Source organism: Atta cephalotes (genome assembly GCF_000143395.1).
Source record: "Atta cephalotes unplaced genomic scaffold scaffold00038, whole genome shotgun sequence".
NCBI classification, from domain to species: Eukaryota; Metazoa; Arthropoda; class Insecta; order Hymenoptera; family Formicidae; genus Atta; species Atta cephalotes.
In genome coordinates this window covers 1144279-1165729 of record NW_012130102.1, presented here as the reverse complement: position 1 = coordinate 1165729, position 21451 = coordinate 1144279, and the positions used below count along the sequence as shown (strand labels likewise).

At 30.5% G+C, this 21451-nt stretch overlaps 3 protein-coding genes across 3 annotated transcripts in view; 2 read left to right on the top strand and 1 right to left on the bottom strand.

Annotated features, from left to right (window-relative positions):
- Nucleotides 1-397: 397 nt before the first annotated feature.
- LOC105621949 lies at nucleotides 398-1348 on the bottom strand. The gene is made up of 2 exons (XM_012203383.1): nucleotides 1146-1348; nucleotides 398-620 (listed from the first exon to the last, which is right to left on the bottom strand). Exons 1-2 carry the CDS (start codon nucleotides 1346-1348, stop codon nucleotides 398-400), a joined length of 426 nt encoding a protein of 141 aa, XP_012058773.1.
- A 2611-nt stretch (nucleotides 1349-3959) lies between these two features.
- LOC105621900 (oxysterol-binding protein-related protein 2) lies at nucleotides 3960-10708 on the top strand. Its single transcript, XM_012203337.1, has 9 exons — nucleotides 3960-3991; nucleotides 4657-4858; nucleotides 4946-5055; nucleotides 5166-5324; nucleotides 5659-5859; nucleotides 7733-7922; nucleotides 8225-8341; nucleotides 8603-8820; nucleotides 10606-10708. The coding sequence occupies exons 1-9, from the start codon at nucleotides 3960-3962 to the stop codon at nucleotides 10706-10708; spliced, it is 1332 nt and encodes a 443-aa protein (XP_012058727.1).
- Nucleotides 10709-19061: 8353 nt separating this feature from the next.
- LOC105621899 overlaps nucleotides 19062-21451 on the top strand; it is a 5033-nt gene continuing 2643 nt past the window's right edge. Inside the window, exons 1-2 of the mRNA XM_012203336.1 lie at nucleotides 19062-19115; nucleotides 19895-20348. Of these exons, the coding sequence (XP_012058726.1) occupies nucleotides 19062-19115; nucleotides 19895-20348 (508 nt within the window). The remainder of the gene's footprint in view (nucleotides 19116-19894; nucleotides 20349-21451) is intronic.

The window sequence follows — 21451 nt, the reverse complement described above, 5'->3', positions numbered from 1 at the left end:
CTTATGTTGATAAAATAAGAAAATACTGAAAAAATTCATAGAGCTCTATAAGAAGAAAATGAATTTTCTTTTGCAATTTTTCTGTAAAGTTGATAGTAAAAAAATGATTGAAGACCAATTTTCGACAATTTTTAGCAATTAATATCTTGTTAACTATTGCGAAAATTGCGAAATGGTAGAGAACTTTCCATCTCAGTTTAGTCCGCTCTACTTCTCCACGAACTCTGTTAGAACACCCTGTACATATCAGTAATAATTACAAAATAATTAGAAATTTATTAATATATATAATTACAATTACAGGTAATTAAACAGATCGACATTAATTACGAAATTAATAGCAGAGATAATTAAGGGAAAAAATCCCTATTCCTATAGAAATTATTCGAAGGCTTTCTTAAGAATGTTCGATAAGCTCGTTCAGTCGGCGTCTCTCTTTCTCTGTTAAAGGATCTGGCACGATTAACATCTTCGGCAACATGCCAATGCTGAAGACGCGATCGATTCTCACACCATCGAGAGCAAGAGTTTGGGTCATAGCAAAATACGTGATCTCACGATTCAGTTGCCGAAATGATTGTCGCTTAATCCTTTGCACGCGTTGCCTGCAGACCACATGGCTTAAAAAAATACAATTAATTGTGTAATTAATTATGAACTATATCATAAACATTATAAAATTATACAAGTTTTATAAAAAGCTAGTGACCTTTAAAGTCTCGGTGTGAACTTTTTCAGAACGTCTCATTTAATCCCTACATTACTCGTGCAGTTTTTTTTAACTTGCGTGTTTCTGATACTTTAACATTATATATATCTCTATTTTTATTGTTCTCTTTGATGATTTACAATTAAATAAAGATTGATAATATTCTATATCTTTTGGATAAAAATAAATGCAAAAATTTTTTATTTGTGACAACAATTTATGTTAAATATAATAATATATGTATATAATGTGTATAAATAATATTCACACACGTTTAGCAAATTTATAAAATGGAGATTCCATGCGAGTAATGAAGAGTTTATAAAATTAATGCTTTATAACAGATACAACAAACTTTGGTATATAAAAAAATGATTTTCTTTTATTTATATCTAATTAATTTCCATTAATTGATCGATTGAGAATTAATTCTTACTAAGGCAAGATTTTCAAGTTTGTATAACTGGGATGAATTGAAACATCACTTCGATATAATTCCGGAAATTGCTTCATATGCTTCGTGCGATACTTGCGAAACACAGGTTTCTCCTTCGCCGCTTTTGAAGACTTCTTAAGCTCTTGAGGGCTTTCAGAAATTTTCAAGTTCTCATCCTCCAACAAGTTATCTTTTTTATTCATTTTCGAAATTTGACATTAACTTTCTACCACTTTTTAGAACAATTCGAAAAATTCGATCTCAGTTCTATTATAGTGAATAAAAAATATTTTCAAACACTTTTTAAACTGAAAAATTTCTCCAAATTAATTTGATTTGCATTACATTTATTCATCAGTAAACTAGTTTCATTACTAGATTCAAACTAAGTTTCATTGATTTAACAAACGCAATGTTTTGTAATGTCATATTTTTTCTTTGCACTTTCTTCACTCGTAGAAGACTATAAAATAACAATCTTTTTTGAAATCGTAATCGTTTCTCAGCGAAAATAATGATTTTCGAGACCGGAGAATTTAGCAGATTTGACGGACGACGAACTCAACGAACGATTCGAGCAAAATTGACTGATTCGTAACGAAGTGAGTGCCTGTACCTCGTACGGATATCGATTTGGTTTCTAGGTGAATCAATAGATTCGGCTTATTCTTATTCCGAGTCGTCGACGATGCGCTCACAGAGCACTGAACTCTTCAGAACAATAAAAACGAGAGCGACTTGTAAAAAATATCAATCTGATAATAGAAAATAATCCTCCGCCGAATGTCATTATCGATCGCTAAATCATTGAGAATCCATATTTTTATTGGATCAATAATAAAAAATGGACAATAAGAATTCAAATTTTATATCATTAAAAAATATACATATAGATCTAATTCTATAAACTTGGAGGTAAAAATTCTGAAAAAAAACTAAGTATGAATTTAAACGAATTTAACAATCGAAGATTAATTTGAAGCACTATAATTTAAACAAGAAAAATTGATAAACGTGAAATTGTAGTTTCAGATTTCAGAAATAGTTCGATGAAAAACGTATCTCTTATCAGTTAAGATCTTTGCATTCTCAATGGTCTTTTTGGTGAATGCTCTTCGTGTCTTGCGCCAATTTTATCAAAAGGGCTGCATTGTGGTCTCGATCGTCTCGACAGTGCATATGAGGCATGTGTTAATTAAATTCATCCCGTACTTTCCACACAGGCCGCCTGATCGCGTGACGTTATCATCTTTCTCAATTGTAGGTGTTTAACATGTTCGTTCACATTGTTGAAACTTTGCCCTTCCACCTCTGCAATTATTGATTTTTGTATATATGTATATGACAGCTATAGTTAAATCATATTGATACAGTCCTTGGTATTACCTATTAATTAAATTAATTATATTAATTAAATTTTTAAAATTGAAGGAGTTATAATATTAGAACAAAATCGCAAAAAAATTATTTGCTCTTCATTCAAGACAATTTCTTAACTAGTTTAAAATAAGATATCTTTTATTTAAAGGAACATTTTATTAATAATTAACTTCCTATGATTCCTTAATTAAAAAGTTAAAGACAGTTTTTATTTATTTTATTATTTCTAAATTCTCAAAACGGAGGCAAGGAGAATTAAATTATCAGTTTATCGTTTTATTTGGAGAAAAAAATTGGAAGATTATATTTTAAAAATTGAAAATAAATTATATACATTTAAACTTTATTGACAGTCAAGGCATTAATTATTTTGAGGAAGTCGAGATCTTTTTAAGTTTGCAAATTTAACCTGTCGTTTCTTAGGAACGAATCAATAGGTCGTTCCAACGGAAATCCTCGAGTGCTCAACGGTCATGCTCGGATTTATTGATATTTGCTCCAAAAGCAAAGGGGGAGTTCGCCGTCACACCCGCGAGCTCAACAGTCTTCAAGTATATACAGCTGATCGTGAGACGAAGCTGAAACAACCTCGTCATTCTTTCCGGTCTTCTCTCGAAATTCCCGACAGTCATGAGCGAGTGACAGCGAGTGCCGGATCACAAGAATCCTTCGCGAGTGTCACTATCTGCGGCTTCCAAGATAATCGGAACTACTGTCGGAATAACTGTCGGAATGTCGCCGAGATAGCGAGACAAAGCTTTTCTCTCTGGAGAACCGGACGGTCCATTTAGATACCGCGTCCCCTTCTCTCCCCTTTTCTTATTCGGCCACGAAAGAGCCTCGTTTGTGAACATCCCAAAAATTCATCCACTATTCACGACTCCAAATATCAACTATGTGAAATATCTCTCTGACGAATAAAAATAGATTTTTCGAAGAATTTAATTAAATATTTTAGATTATATATATTTTTTCAAAGAAATTTAAATACACCAAATTCTTTCTGATAATTCAAAAACCGGCTGACTCTAACTTCTAAGTAATTCCACTGTCAAATTTAGAGAATTTTAAATTAGAATCTAAAATTGATATCTTCAAATGTTTAACATCTAACTGACAAATTTTACATAAAACTTTGATTTTTTGAATGAACATCGGAGATTGTAAATATCTGTGAAAATCTAAAAATCTGCGCAATTCCGTTAAGTTATCAATTATCTGTTTAAGAATTTTGAAGAATTGTGAAATTTCTGTCAAATTTCTCAGTGAAAAAAATGTCGAATGATTTGAATTTTTACATATCCAATAATAAATTATAAAGCTTCATAATCACTGGTCAATGTTGGTGAAAATCGAAGTATCGACCCGCAAGAACGACAGATTGAAAGCTCCTGCCATCGTCGGGACGCTCAATAACCACGACAGAATCTTACAATGGCCAACGAAAGGATATCAGGTCGTTACAGGTTGGGACAATAAATTCCGACATGTTTAAATTTACGAATCTATAAATATTGCTCGGAACTTTGAATTTACAGTCGCATTGAAAACTGCAAATATTCACAAAGATGCAGAGATATAAAAATTCCTCATTTATCGTTTTTTTAAATTTGTACAAGAAAAATTACATCAACTTTAACCCTCGGGAATAGTCATCCTTTTATACCTCAATTTTTATATTCCAATAAAAAATGTTCCAATAAAAGGAATTTCGTAAAATGAACATTGTTTCCTCTTTTAGTCATATTTATTGAAAATCCGCAATAACAAGACGTTATATTAATTAAAATCTTAATTTTTTTAACATTATTATTATAATAAATTACTTAAGGTGTTTATTCCATTTAATATTTGTTTGTTTCTCTTATTTTTTTTCAGAAAATTGTGAATAATATCCATCGTATAATGATATTCATCGTGTAATGATAATATCAATCGTATAATGTTCGTATAATTCAAATGCCAATAAATCAAAAAACAATCAATAATATGCAATGTATTATTAATAATAGTGATTTCAAATGAATAGAATGTAAAATTAGGTATTTATTTATGAAAAAAAAAATCAGATTACTTCCTGAAAAAAATTTTCTACTCATTTTTTATCAAAGCGCGTTTTATTCTTTCCAAGAACATCGTTACCAGTTCCGGGTCATTCCGAAGTAAATCTATGCTCAATGACACTCCAGCTGGGCAAAGACATCAGCAAGACCAGTATGCCGGTTATCTTTAACGAGCCTCTCTCTTTCCTGCAACGCGTCGCAGAATATATGGAGTACGCCGTATTACTTAAGCAGGCATCCCAGCAAGAATCGCCAATCTTAAGGCTTCAGGTGCGCGAAGAATTGCCTTTAAATTTAATCAGGATAATAAATCAATAATCCGTTACTATTAATAAAACGAAATTAATGATTACGCAGTACGTCGCAGCTTTCGCTGTGAGTGCCCTCGCTTCGAACTGGGAGCGCTTTGGAAAACCTTTCAATCCAATTTTAGGCGAGACATATGAGCTGCAACGCGAAGATTTCCGGTAATTAATTATTTATAATTCGTCAATTTAATTTCTAATTAAAATTGATTTGTTTAATATTATTTTACTGCCATCTCTTGGAAGTCATTTCTTCTTCGAATCTTCTTCAGGATAATATGCGAGCAGGTTTCGCATCATCCACCAGTGTCCGCGTTCTATGCTGACAGTGAGGATTTCATCTTTCATGGCAGCATCCATCCCAAATTGAAATTTTGGGGGAAATCACTGGAAGTACACCCGAAAGGAATTGTCACGGTCGAATTACCCAAGTAAGTTCAGTAATAAGTTATTCAAGTTTAATAATAATTACAATAAACTAATTTATGTAGTAATTTGTATTTATTTTATATAATTAATAATTATCTTTCCTCTTTTGTCAAAATGATCTCTGAATTTCAAAGGTGTAAAAAACGTAAATCTCATGGAACGGATTATATTTCTAGATTTTGTCTCTATTTTCATAAATATATTAATTTTTTCGATAGAAAAATGCTGTGTATTATTATTATTAAAAATTAAAACAATATTAAGAGAACTTTATTGGAATTTATATTTGAATTTTTTTAAAAGATATTCGATGTGTTAATGGTTATGCTTGAATAGATGGAAGGAGTCCTACACTTGGCAAAACGTCAATTGCATCCTTCACAATGTCTTGGTAGGCCAGTTATGGATGGAGCAGTCAGGCCCTTTGGAGATCAGACAGCATGGAGGGGATAATTTAAAAGCTAAGCTATGCTTTGTTAAAAGTACGTTGAATGGCAAGGACGTCCATCGTGTCGAGGGATTCATAACAAATCAAGAGTAAGTTTTAATTTAATTAATTAGATCAACGAGGCAGAATGGAGCATAAAAGGAAAAATGTCATTTATAAGTAACATTATAGAAGGGACTCTAATCCATGGGACCAGAGGAGGGGGGGGGAGGGGAGGGGAAGTGCGGAGGAGGGAGGATATTCGGTGGCGCGGGAGAAGGGAGGGGATAGCGTGGGAAAGGTCGGCGGTATTGGTATTTACATAAACAGCGATATGATTGATACGTGCCGCCATGTTGTGACGTCACTCTCCCAAAAATGCGTTGCGGTATCTCGTATACTTATCATCTTTCTCTCGATACGTTGCCGTCTTCTCCAATCTCCCTTTTTCCTTTTCGCCCACAAAACTACTTGACATGTCACATGTTCAGATGATGACATCATCAATGTATTTATAATACAACTGTGACATTGCCAAAAATATGCATAATGATATAAAAGTATGCATAATGATATAAAAGTTAAAAAGATCGAAATACATTGCGACGTTGATGAAATGAAAATTAGAGAAACAATGAGCTTGATCTCAACAAATATTATCCAGGACATAATCCTGAACAAGAGGTTTTAGCTGTTGGTCGGATACCTTGAATAATGCTAATGCCGGCGATACTGTAACTTTCTAGCCTTATATAACTCGAAAAGTACTTCGTGAAAAAATATTTTATTATAGTGTTTTGGAAAACTCTTGACACCAGCTATTAGATTTTGAAATAAAAAATAGGATCCGCCACTTAAAAAAATTGATGTGACCTTGACCTAATCTTGGCAACGCCATCTAAGGTCCAACTGATAAGCTCAGTAAATAGATCTTTTCGAACCCTACAACTTTTGTCTGAAGCACTTTTCTGTAAAACTTATATTTTTGAGATATTCAAGTATCCCGACTTTTTTGGAATACCCTGTACACTTTTTTTTGATCCAATATGCATGTTGAAGTGAGCTATAATAGAATATTGGAGCATGCGACGCGAGCAAACCTCTAATGATCAATGAAAATTTTTTTTATTTTATTTTATTAATATTATATTGTTATATTATATTTTTATATTTATTCATTTTGTATAAAAACGCATTTAATAAATTCAGATCCATTTTGTATAAAAACGCATTTAATAAATGCGTTTTTATACAAAATTGATCTGAAATACTTTTTTCGATACAGTACGTTTTTAACCATTACGCATGCGTGCGTAACATGTCCCAATCGTACCATCTTCTGAGGTGAGGCAAATGTACTCTTAATTGATCCAAAGTATACTCTAACGCGATGCGAATATCTAGTCGCCATATTGATTCCGATGACGCAAACATATTGGAGCGTGTTGGAGCGTGCGAACAAATCTTTAAATGAATGGATTGATTCTGAAAATCGATCATTTTCTTTTAATAATTGGCATGACTAATAAACACCGATACCGCCGACCAGGGATCTTTCCCGCTATCCTCTCCCCGCGCTTACGAATACCGCGCCCCGCTTCACTCTCTAGCCATGATTAAAATCCCTCCCTCCCCCCTACTAATGTTACTTTTGCATAATAAATTTTATTCAATTTTAAATTGAAATAAAGCAAAGCACCCTGATGAAAATAAAAATCGGAGCATAAATCGGATGTAAGGGAGAGTAACAGAAGCATAAACGAAATTTCTAGAAGGCGAAAATTTGAATTATGAAATGTAAAAGAAGCATTTAAGCTTCTACATTTAAGCTTTTACATTTTGATGTTTCAATATTCGCCTCCTTGTCCTATTTTCGTTTATTCTTTCGTTACATTTGACTTACGCTCTGATTTTTATTTTTATCAAAACAGTTTATCATTATTATTAGCAATTTATTATTGTTTCTTTATATTCTTTTTTTAGGAAAAGAAAATTACTCTTCCTTTATGGCCAATGGACCGAAATTTTACGATCGTGCGAGCCCTCATTGTATGAGGAAACGCTGGAGAAGATCAAATTAGAAGCCAAAAGCCCACAAGGCAGTCCAGGACATAAGAAAGTTTTGGCAAAGCTCCACAGTCTTAAAGTTGGAGCTTTCAAGCCCTTGCATCAAGTATAAAATTTAGATTTTATTCAGGGAATTTAATTAATTTATAGGGAAGTTAATTATTAATTAAGAAATGATTTTTTTTATTTTAAAATATATAAAAATGGTCTTGGATGGAAATCGAAAGTTTTTTTGTAATTTTTAATTTTAATTAATTCAATCAATACATAAAGACATAATCGAGCACTGCATTATTATAATTTAACATAGTTGTTAATATAAAACAATTTTTGCTGAACAAATTAATCTGTTTTTCCGCATAAAATGTACTCATTATTGAAACTCTTGTATATTTTTCTAATATAAAGGATGCAATAGAAGAGCCCTTTGGCAATACAGTCGTTGACGACATTCCGATTGTGGACGAGATTCCAGGATCTGTTACATTGTGGGAAGCTACACCAAGACCCAGCAATAGTTCGGATGTTAGTTGAAATAACATTTGGACAAATTAATCAAATACGGCAATTAATTTTTTACAAAATTTTATTTATAATTTTAAATTCTGAAATATAGTATACGTTTTAATAACATAATTATTTATAAGTTTTTATAATGAATTACTTTATTATAATATAATATTTCTTAAATTATTCTCTATTCTTACAACAGGTTTTTACCAATTTGATAAAAATAATTTACTTCAAAGGTGTATCGATTTATTTGACATAATGCATATTTTGTAGTATTATCAATTTACAACGTTCGCGATGTCACTGAATGAATTGGAACCTGACATGGGAGAAATCCTATGTCCGACCGACTCTAGATTAAGACCGGATATTCGCAAGCTGGAGAACGGCGATCAAGATGGGGCTGCATCTGAAAAAGCTAGACTGGAGGAGAAACAGAGGAATAGCCGTAAAGTGCGCAAGCAGAAGAAAGGAAACGAATACGCTCCCAGGTATAATTACACATTTTATTTTAACATATTTAAGAAAGAGTCCAGATTCAGATAAATTCAAAAAGGACCCAGCGGTATTAATCTTACGGAAAACGTCTTTCTGCGGATTTGGCTAATTTTTGGATATGTTGTAGTTCTCTTTATTCTGAACAAATGTTTCAATGAATACAACTTGAGTCTGAGCCGTTTCCGCGCTACAAGCTTTGAAAGATCTAGTAATCATGTAAAATGGACCTTTAAAGTTTTATATATCATTTTATATATCCAAAAATTAGTCAAATCCGCAGAAAGACATTTTCCATAAGATTAGTGCGGTGTCCTTTAAAAAATTAAATATTGTCTCTTCGTTTAGTCAACATACGAGATATCGCAATTTTATTTTTATTTTACAAATCGTTTTGTACAAGTTTGCGACAAATTGATTCTCGATTTCAACCGAGGAATTTGGCAAAACTATTTTATCGAGGAACATAATGTAATCTTCTATTGACTGAAGTATTTAAATTCTTCTTATTTTATTGTAATCTGTCATAATACTTTTGATGTTTGAATCCTTCATATATTGACACTTCATCACTGATGGTTTTTTTAATTTTCATTGTATTTGTTGTTTATTTGGTTTGTTAATTTAATATCGTATTTCTGCGTTTTAACACTGAAAAAGGCTTTGTAAGCCGAAATGTTTATGTAGAATATTATTTAGTATTTATATTCTTATGTTAATTTTATTAATTTAAAGTTATTCTAATTAAAAGCTCGAAATAAGCCACGACATTGTTTAATTTTTTAAAATTATGTTCAGATTAAACAGAAATTCAATACTCATTTGAAAGAACATAAAGCCGATATAAAAAATCTTTTAATACAATATCTGTAGTTTCTTAGTATCAATTAAAAAATGATCACAGATTTGATTGGGACAACACAATATAGATTCTGAAACATCATATTATGAAAGAATGATATCAGAGATGATACACATTAAGAAGCAAGAGTTAGGTTTAAACAAACAAAGTGACACGTTACGATTTCCTGATATTTTTATGCTTATTATTATTATTAAAAAATACTTTCCCCTTACTAATATAATATTTTATCCCGACTTAATAATTTCCTTCTCCTTTTCCTCCAATAGATATAAATACTATCGTAAATTGCTGACAATGTCACTGAATTCTCGTACATAACAGTCTTACCATCGTATAGAATATTTTTCCACCTACGCTAATTATTCTTCAAACATAATTAGCATTGCATTATCGTATTATATTTGATAATTGTGGAAACACGGATAAGTTTGATAATTAAGTACACCTAATTTATTAAAAGAATGACAATAATTTAAATATAATAGATATTTGTTTTACTAGAATCTAGTGTTCCAATCCTGTATTTTAACATACAAATGAAGAAGAAGTCTTGATTTTAATGTAAAGGAGATTATGAAGACAGAATTAATTTTTTCGATTTTTGTACTGCGACAACTTAATTTGCTATTTTAGTATTTAACATTCGCATTCTTTTTATTGTACTGATGATGGTTACGACTTGACCGAAACGTTTACATGTAATTAATTTTAAATATATGACTTGTGCGAAAAACAACTTGTGTATGTGATTGTATGCTCTTTCTTATTATTTTAAAATTTTATATTCTTATATATTATTATATATTATAATATTTAATGGATATTACAATTTTATTTGAATTGGAAATTCACACAAATATTATCAAGATTTAATTGAATGATCCTCTTCATTCATTTATAAAAACTAAATGTGCAGGTGGTTCCAGTCTGGTATAAGTCCTTACACTGGCCAAGAAGATTGGATGTATTTGGGCAGATATTGGGACCGTAATTACACCGATGTCGAGGACATCTTTTAATGAAGACGGAGTTCGTTATCTTCCATTAATCCGACTAATGCTCACCGAAGATCAGTAATTGAGCAGTCATTAGTGAAAAATTACAAATAAATTGCCTAAGAGAGACAGGTGCGTAGCTCGATAATAGACGCCATTAGAAATCGATGTCTTTGTGTAAAGTAATTAAAAGCAGATCTTGCGTACGAGATTCTTCGAGCGCAAAATTGGAACTGGGAACTTCGTCCCATGCTCTTCGACGTGGGAAGAAAGCGAATAAAAAATACAAGCGAATATCATTCGAAAATCAATTTCTGAGAACCAGAATTTATGGTTTTCGAACATTCGATTGTATCATTGATTCGCGCTTCCTGTCTCTGATACTATTTTTATAAGCCATGTTGGATCGGTAAGGCGATTCTTTCATAGTATCCCTGCTTGAAGAAGCCAGTAAGAGACGACAGAAACTGATTTGAAGTTTATGTAGGATCCTTCTTCCTAAGTTTGAAATGATATCATAATTCAGGAACATTCTATGTAACTTCAATACAGATTGTTATTTTAGTCTAGGTTTTTCGGTTAAACCATCAAATATTTATTCGCACGTTTAACTCTTTTCTATCAATCTGTCAATTCAATCAAGTTACGTTTCGATGTTAATACGAGAACTTAATTCTATCCGAGGAAAAAAATATTCTTGTATATTTATATCAAAAATATACTTAATAGAAAATGTAGAAGAAATCTTCTATCTTATCAATTGAGAATTTGAAATTTAGATCGATGAATGGATCATTTTTTCACAGTGAAAACAAAATAGTGAATAATATAATTTATTTAAAGATATACAAAAATCTATACAAAAATCTGATATTGTAAACATCAAAACTATGATTGTGTCGATTTTCTTTTGTGTAATTCTATCTAACTCTTTGAGCAGGAACACCGTAGATTTTCATGTAAATACAGCGATTGTATAATACATTGTACTAAAGTCAGACGGACCGAACGATTTTGCGCGACAGCTTCAAGCAATAATTATTTATCGTAAAAACTTTATGCGTTATTTTCGATTTTTAATCTGGAAAAATCACTGAATTTCAACTATTGCGAGACGCCACATTGGAAAGAAGCGGGATTTCATGTTTCGCACACTGAGAAAAATATCTGGTTGAAAATAGACGAATCAGAAGATTCTAATTACATCAATCAGAATTCCAATTATCTTAACTAAAATTCTATCTTTAAGAAAATTCTGATTCGTCCATTCTTAACCAGAATTAATTCAATCAGACATTTTTCTCAGCAACTTTTGGTGCCAAAGATTCTAAGAATTCTAAGGATTCTAAGGATTCTAAGGAAATATCACACATAAAGATTAAAAACACCGCGAGGCGCAAAGGATCCAGTATGTGTATATCTTTGCGAAATAAACTACGTTGTTGCTTCCAAGTAGATATGTATCTTTTGCACGATAGATGCTTCTTAGGGTAAACTTTCAGACAAATATTTTGCGAGTTGTATGTGCGTTGACACTGCTTAATTTAGGAAGGACGACAATAATTTGAGGTTTTCGAAAAGCCGAATGTGTTTTACACCGTGGAAGAACATTTGAATTCTAACTCATGCTATAAAATAAGCCAGAATCTTTCTTATATATAATCAATCGAGAGATATATTTTGAGACAGGCCGAAAACAGAAGATGGAAAGTAAATTGAAAAGAAAAGAGACAAAACTTTTCTTGCTCTTGCGAAATTTTATGATTTTCTAGTCATAATATTCGTTGAATGATATTTTTTGGGATTCGGAATTTAGATTTTCGAATTATAATCCTATCAGTTTGTCGAGCTGATTGCAGCATGCGCTGCTGTAACTCGAGTTCATCGTTTGCAGATGATATAACTTTCAGTTGAAATCACGCAGCCTTCAAGTATACGAACTCATCACTTCAATCGTGAATGAGTTACGATTTAAATACACACACACACACACACACACACACACACACACACACACACACACACACACACACACACATATTATATATATATAGTATATGAATGCACATATCTGAAACACATGATAGGATTTCTATGCTTCCATAAGGGAACGGTGATGCGAATGATTTATACGTCGATGATATGATCATATTCTGTGCGGTGATAATCACCCGAATCACCTGTAAGGATCTTATAGTTAAAAATCGCGCACATAGTTTGTAGGAAACTCGTTGTGTTTTTGCGTTGCATAGATCATGTCAACTGTGTAACTGTACATAGATAATAGCCATATTAGAAATAAATGTTGTTAAAAAAGAGCTCTTATCCACTCCGCAGTTTTAAAAGCTGAGCAACCCGATTTTTTTAAAAGAATTCATTTATTAATTGCAGAAGGAAATGAAAAAAAGAAAGCCAGAAATTTTTTAATCACTAGCTGATATATCATTATAAATTGTAATTTTTGTAGAGCAGAGAATTGATATTTTAAATTTTAATTACTAGATAATAAAATATAAACATAAAATTTATTAATAATATGTGTTATATGTAAAATCTTTGATTTGTATAAAATTTATATTTTTATATTTTTATATATGACAATAAGATGAATATAAATTTTAATGTTTATTTTATTTATAGCTACATTTATTAGGCTGCTATTATTATTTATCAAATCTCTTCGTGTCAAACCATTGAAGTTTTCATGTCAAAATTAATAATTTGCTAATTAAAACAAATTACAAAAAGGAAATCAAATATTTTAATTGCTAATATTATATTTATATAATTATCATATATATTTTAAATTTTGTACAAGATAGAATTAATAATTCTTATTTACATTCCTTTCATATTTTAAATTAAAAAATAAAAATTTTTGAGTATGTCATACATATAAAATCTTAGATTTATATAAATTTTATGTTTTTATCATTTCCAATTTAACAATAATCTTCTAGTCTTCTACAATAAACCATTAGAAGCTAAAAATTGACTAATCGCAGTCTTCAATTTTTAACTTCTGACTTCTGATTTATGGCTAATGGCTTAATGTTCTCAAATTTTATTACTTTTAAGTTATACAATTTGAATTTAATTTCATGACAAATTTAATGTAATTAACTAAAAAGTATATTTATGTACGTGTACATAAAATTTAATATATTTTTCAAGAAAATTTTTGAAATTTAATGTACACATTCATTTCATTTAAGTAACTTAATTTGTAACTTAATTTTCAGTTAAATCATTCATTACTTTTAATTTCGTTCATAACCACGAGTTTCATTTACATGTAAAATTCTAAATTTCTAACAGTGTAGAAGACCTATAAGATATAAGATATAAATAAGAAAAAAGGCCGAGATAAGATATAAATTTTTAGCTTCCTTTGAGTTACCTTTATTAGATAATATCAAATTTTTTCGCGCCGAATCACCCGTGATTTTATCGGACGCCGCCACGCGCCGCCACTGACAGGCGCGTTTTCAATATGGCCGCCGGCGCTCAGCCAGTTCACCGTCAGAACGGAACCGATCGATCTTTCCACGGTATCGAAGAACGTATGTTACTTTTCGCTTCCTGGGGAACCGATTTGTGACTCTGAGATACGCCGATCTTTTTCGTACAGTCGACGAAAATCATCATCTTCCTTCAACTGCGCGCCGCAAGATCATCGAAATGAGCAACGTACCAACAGGTGAGATCATCATTTTTGTCACCCACTCATATGTGGGATCGAAGAATTTTTGTGTACGCTGTTTTATGATCAAAGCGAGACACGTTGTTAATCTTTTGTTCGAGAATTAGCTGATAAAAGTTAGATCAAGGATGGCAGTAACCAAAATTCGACTGATCGAATTCTAACCTACGGTTATGTGCCACTATCTTGACGTTTCCAGCAACGACCTTGTGAAGTCTTATCCATTCTTCTGTATGCGTGTATAATGTGTTTACGGATGTGTGCGACCGGCGACTCGCCACAAATTCCTGAGTCTGTATTGTATTTGTATTTTTTTGTGTTGCACTCATTAACATCTCATACTTGAAGCGAAGGTTTTTATCGTAAAATGGATAACGGAGCTACTTCAATAATAACGGATTTTTCCCCGAACTTTTTGGTAAAATGCGATATATAAATACAAGCAGTCTATTTAATGAATATTTAAAAAACATTAATTGATACGTTTTTTTTATATGATGTGAATATAAATATCTCAAGTAAAAAATGATATTTCAAATTAGTAAAAAATGTTAAATGTTATAAATGTTTTACCAAATGTTTTTTTAACGTTCATTAAATAGTGTTTTCAAATATGTCAAATTTTAAATATTTATTTTTTACTTAAACAGTTAAAATTAATATTTAATATTTAATTTACATATTGATTATACTTTGATTATATTTTGTTGCTTGGGATAAAATTGATAACCGCTGACAAATAAAATAAAATATCACTAATTGTAATATTGTCATAAAAATTCTGTATGATAATTTTTATGAGATTTTTACAGAAATAGGGAGAAAAAAAATGTGTAGGAAGCAATTGACACGAATTGTAGATAACTGTAATGCGGGTGCAGTTGCACTGGCGAAGGTCAACTCTCTACACACTTCGTTCTTTACTTACTTCGCTGAAAGAATTGAATCAACTCAATCTGTGTTTATTGTTGATTATATTTTTAATTAAGATTATACGAAATCTTATTATTAAAAGTAGGTTTTCTAAACTTCAAATGGAATATATGCATATTATTTGATAATTTTTGAAAGCTGATAGTCTACGAGAAAGGATATTGAGAATGTATCAGGCAGAGTTTCTGCAAAAAGTTACAGAATTTGGAAATTTATACAGAGTTAATTATTCAAAGGCTCCAATATTTAACAAATAAATTAAGAAGAAAAAGTCATGAGAGCACGCACTAGATGGTTTTTGTGAAAATAATTGTCATATATTTAAAAAATACATAAATAAGGTTACAGACGTTTCGACATAACTTTTTACTGTTGACAATCCTATTTTATTTTATTGGAATGCTTTTATATATTGAATATTCACACTTGAAGAGGACATAATTATGATGTCTTGGCTTTTTCTTCTTAATTAATTTATTTTATATAGGGTGTTTCAAAACTTGCGCCCGCGAAGACGTGATATTTTATGATAAAACAATTTTTTTTTAACAAAATTGCGTCCGATAAATAGTTTTTGTGTTTATTTCCCATACAACACAAAAATATTGCAGCAACATTGCAAAAATATTTCATTGCAAGATTGCAACATTGCAAAAATATTGCGAAATATTGCTGCAATATTTCAGCAACATTGCAGCAACGTAAAAATGTCCGTTTTAAAAATATTGATACGTAATGTTGCAGCAATATTACAATATAATATATATGCAATATTAAGTTTTGCGCACAGTAATACTTACTTAGTAACAGGAGGAATACTTGCAGTATTATTGCAGAAATTGCATAATAATGCAGCAACATTGTGCTGCATACAACGTTACTGCAGTATTTATTATAAGATTTTGTACTATATAAATTTAAATATAAAAAAATAGAAGTAGGAGTTAATTGTAACATACAATGAATACAAATAAAATATGACTTCATAATTAATTATGTTTTTATATTTTATAGGCGTGTTCTGATATACACTGCCAGTACTGAAAATACAGTATACGTAATGTGAACTATAAATTTTCAGTACTGGTAGTATATATCGGAACACACCTATAAAATATAAAGATAATTAATTATGAAGTCATGTTTTATTTGTATTCATGTTACAATTAACTCCTATTTCTAATTTTTTATATTATACATTTCATATCTTATTATTGTCCATTATGTATATTATACTTAATCCTTTTATTGTATATTATACTTAATCCTTACTTCTAATTGTTTTATGTCTATAAATTATAGGCACAATTCCTATAAATTATAGACATTGACTACATTTACTTTATCCCCATTTCCACTAATGTAGATTAACTTTAATCGCGGTTCAACTTACTTTTCGTCTTTTTCTAATCTTTAATTAGAAAAAGAGAAGATAAATTGAACTGAGATTAAAATTAATTTATATTTAGAAATGAACATTAGTCGGGTTTAATAATATTCGTAATTAGAAACTAATCATTCATTTCATCTTTCAGAGGAATATAGTTATAAGATTGATCAGTTTCATAACTACAGATGTTATGAAACTCGATTAAGAGTGTCGTGTAAACGTAATCATTAATTTCTATTCTTCCATTATGTCCAGGTCCTTTCTTTACTTTATTTTTCACAAATTAATACAAGTCTTAACACTCAAAATGAACTTTCTAGCAGAGGCACAAATCGACACAGTGACAAGAGTCATTCTTGTCTTTGTTTCTTACTGATTTTTTTAACAAGAACAGGATGACTCTTGTGTCAATTTGTGTCTCTTGCTGAAAATATTTTAAATACTGCTGCAACAATTGCTGAAGTAATATTGCAAAAAGAAGTCTTCGCAATATTTCTGCAACATTGTATTGCAATATGCAACATTGAAATGTTGCAGCAATGTTGCTACAAGCACTTTCTGTGCGAGTTGTTAATTTCAATCTGCTTTCTTGCAAAAACTACTTATCGGATTATTTACGCAATTTTATTAAAGGAAAAAGTTTGTTTTAACATAAAGTATCACGTCTTGTACTTCGCGGGCGCGAATGTTGAAACACCCTGTATAAAATAAATTAATTTTCCTACTTAATTTATTAATTTATTTTCCGTATGTAAATGAATATTATATACGTATGAAATATTTCAAATATGAAATATTTCATATTTACATTTAGTTATATAGTTTTATTGTTTAAATGAAAATTGTCTTATTTTATTCTAATTATTAAAAAAAAAATGTCTATTATTGAAATAATTTTTAATCTAAATTTTCAATCGCTGCCTGTTTTTTTATTGCTTTCAAATACTATATAGAAAAATATAATTTTTCTATAATTATCTTCATTTTGTTAAAAGATAATTTTTAAATACATTCTTAAAGATGAAGATGAATGAATAAAAGTAAGTAAATAGTAAATAACAGTGAGAAGTTTATTTAAAGCTTTTCTAGCTTAAAATAATGAGAAATTAAGTAAATATACTACACAGGAAGTTTAATTGAACGTATATTAAAAGAGAGAATTTTCTATTAAATGTTCGACAAATTGATCCTAAAATGTCTAATCAATTTCTCAAGAATCTTATATTTTTTTCTATTTCAATTTAATATTTAAATTCAATGCGATTCAGACTTTTAGCCATTCTTAGCGATAAACATGCCATTGTAAGTTAGTATAGAGAATCTGCCGTCGAGTCGAATCAATAAACCGGTTTGCCGAAGGTTTCCGTGAAGTTCCAAGAACTTTTATTATACATCTTTGCTACGCTTCCGCGTTTTCATCAACGATCGCAAAAACAAGCAGAGCACTTTACCAAGAAGGTCGATGAACCAATCAGGACGCTGAATCGGGCCTAGTTTCAGTCTTTTCTCTCTTTCTCTTTAAGACCATCTTTAGCCTACTTTTTCTGTTTTATGCCTGCCATAGTAACATAAATAAAATCAACGGAACACAGCAAAATGATTAAATCACGAATATCAGAAGTATTTCTTTTCGAGACAATTTTAAGACACTCTGTAGAGAACAGATTGGGCACAATTATTAGCAACAATTAGCGGGAATCTCTTAATTAGCGTGTTAAGTTTCAAACAAATCTCGCTCAGTACAATTGCACACAAATTATACATTATAGAGAAACTAAAATCGAACAATAATTACTGTATTATATAAACTTAACTTAAAATTAAATGCAAGTAGTGTCAGCAACATTAATGATAATTTACATTGCTATGTTAAGTTGTATCCTCAATAAAATATTTGACGGTTTGCAAATTAGGACGAAAAATATAAAAAATTTAAAAATATTATTGAAAGCATCAGGAAAAAATTTATAGAATTTTTAGGATGAAGAATTTGACAACTCCCTATTTTTTATTGCGAATTTTTAATCCATAAAATCACATCAAGTTCTATTTCTCGATGAAGAACCAAGGTTATCCGTTCGTTCCCTCCTTTCCTTTTCTCTTGTTCTCCCTCTTTTCCTGTCCCTTCCTCTCATCCGCTCACTTCTTGTTGTCTACCTGTAAGGTAGAGCGAGAATACCGTTTCGATTTCTCTTAAACGTGGAGTTATGTGGTGGCGTCTTTACAATCGGCATTATCGTTGTCGTTCTGAGGACACAGCTGTTAGTCGTGTGTGCACTGTGCACACGTTAGTGCATGTGGTCGTGTTCTGTGAACCATCACGAATGCATGGATTACATAGTCATTAAATCATGCATCGCGACGTAGATCTGAAAATCGATCCCGTTGGAAGGAAAATTGATCGCGCAAACTTTTAACTTGCTGCTTTTGAATTCTGCATGATTTGCATGTGATAAATATTTTTGGTTCTTAGTGAAATGTGATTATATGTAATAAAAAATTCATTGTGATGAAATAGCAAATCTTTCAATTTTTGAAACATTTCTCTATAATTTTTAATTCTCAATTATACAATTTTTAACTCTAGTTTATATATAACTGTATGTTACTTATTTATCTTTAATTCTGAGTTGCATTGAAATTTCATTGTAATCAATGCCATTGTAATCAATATGTGCAATATGCGAATGATTTTACAGTACAATTTTGAAGTAAATTTTTTAAGCGCGATTTTGAAAAAAAGAATAAGATATTGAATTGAATTGCTAATGAATAAAAATTAAAAAAAGCTATGAAGAGCAAGATGATGATATTAAACTTATAGATGCTTCAAATATTAATTGATGATTTTTTTCCGTTCAAAAATTTTCTTCTGGATCTTCTTTCTGAAACATTTTGTAACAGTTGTTTCTAATTCGTAGATCTTTAGATCCATTAATTATTATTTTTATTCTGAAGCATTTAGTCAACAAACCTTCTGACTCATATTCTTTTTAAGTTAAGATTTTGGAGAATTCAAAAGAGAAGCTCCTTTTAAAAAGACCACGAAGATCAATAGATATCAGAATCAGAAGATAAATACTCTATTTTGAAGCTTATCTTCTTGAATAAACTTTTGTGAAATATATATTCTTGAAACAAGATTTTGGAATCAAATTTTGGGATAAGTTTTCATATCTCCTAGAGGAAAACCATGAAAAATAACATGGAGAACCTTGAACAATCTGTAAATCCAAGAATTATCCAATCGTGCGGAAAAGTCTGTCAGGAACACAACGAAGAAAATTGCCCAAGCGAGAATGAACGCGAGTTTGACTCGCTGGAATACGAGGAAGATGCATATTACTCAAAGTTGACAACGACGCCGAGCTTTGATGACATAGACGAACTGGGCGATGAGGAAGTGGATGAGCTAGTGGTTCACTGCTGGCGCGACTCTAATGGTGAGATAGACGAGATTGTTGTGGACGACGGCAACCTGTCTGTCGAGACGGAGTTTCTGCAGGAAGAGTTACATGACGGCTGCAAGAAAAAGAAGAAGCGAACGATCCGAGTGATCTTCCAGGACTTCTCCAAACCTTATCTCGCTAAGATCAGTAATAGCCAGAACTATAAGAAGTTCCTCGAGTTGATAAAAGGTGCTGAGGAGAGAGAAATCGTTTCGTTACTTTTATACTCGTAATTTACACTAAAGAAAAACTTGTTACGGATTTTGCTGAATTTCTAATGGAAATTAGAGTGATTGTAAAATTATTCATTATAAATAGTAAGGGGAATGTTATTTTTTAAAATTAATCAGAGAGGTTATCAAGTTCAAGTCATTTGATAATAATGTTTAAGTCTTAAAAATATTGGTATCAAGCTATTAAAAAATTTTCATGAATTTATAAATGCTTAAATTTGTGCATAGAGATTTTTTATTTAATTTCTAATATAATAATTATGTACTTTCACGTGAGAAATTTTGCGGTTACGTCTAGCACTTCTTTATTCATTTCTTTTCAACGTGTGAAAGTATACGAAAAAGGATCATGAAATCGCTATCGAGTACAGCGATGTGGAACATACTTTTAATTTTTCTAGGGCGATGTTTCGCTCTGCTGAAACTGCAGAACTTCACGCATTCCTTTGCAATCAGCGAAACAATCGAAATCGTTCGCTGAAAGTTACAATCATTTGCTGAGAATAAATTACAGTTGATAAATTACAGTTGATTACATTTCTATTTTTTCATATTTAGTACAGATAAAAAACGCAATAATCAGATAAATTTTTTTTCTATGAATTGTGTAAACTAAAAAAAATAGCCTAAATTTTAATAAATATTTATTTGAATAGTGCCAACTAAACATTTACTTACAATAAATTAATATTTACTTAATAATAAAAAAAAGTGATTGTTAAATCAAGTTAATGTTTTTTGTGTCAAATAAATATATTTTTATATTTAATAAATATTTAGTTGGTACTATTCAAATAAATATTTATTGAAATTTAGGATATATATTTTTTCTTGGTGTGGTTAAGGTATTTTTTTGATGTTATTTATATATATTTAGTTTTAATTTCTTATTTCAATTTGTAATGAGCCTTATTTTTATTTTTAATTTAACTTTGATAATGTAATATTACTTGTTTTATGTACAGAGAATGATTATAATGTGAGTAGAATGTGTGTGTGTGTGTGTGTGTGTGTGTGTGTGTGTGTGTGTGTGTGTGTGTGTGTGTGTGTGTGTGTGTG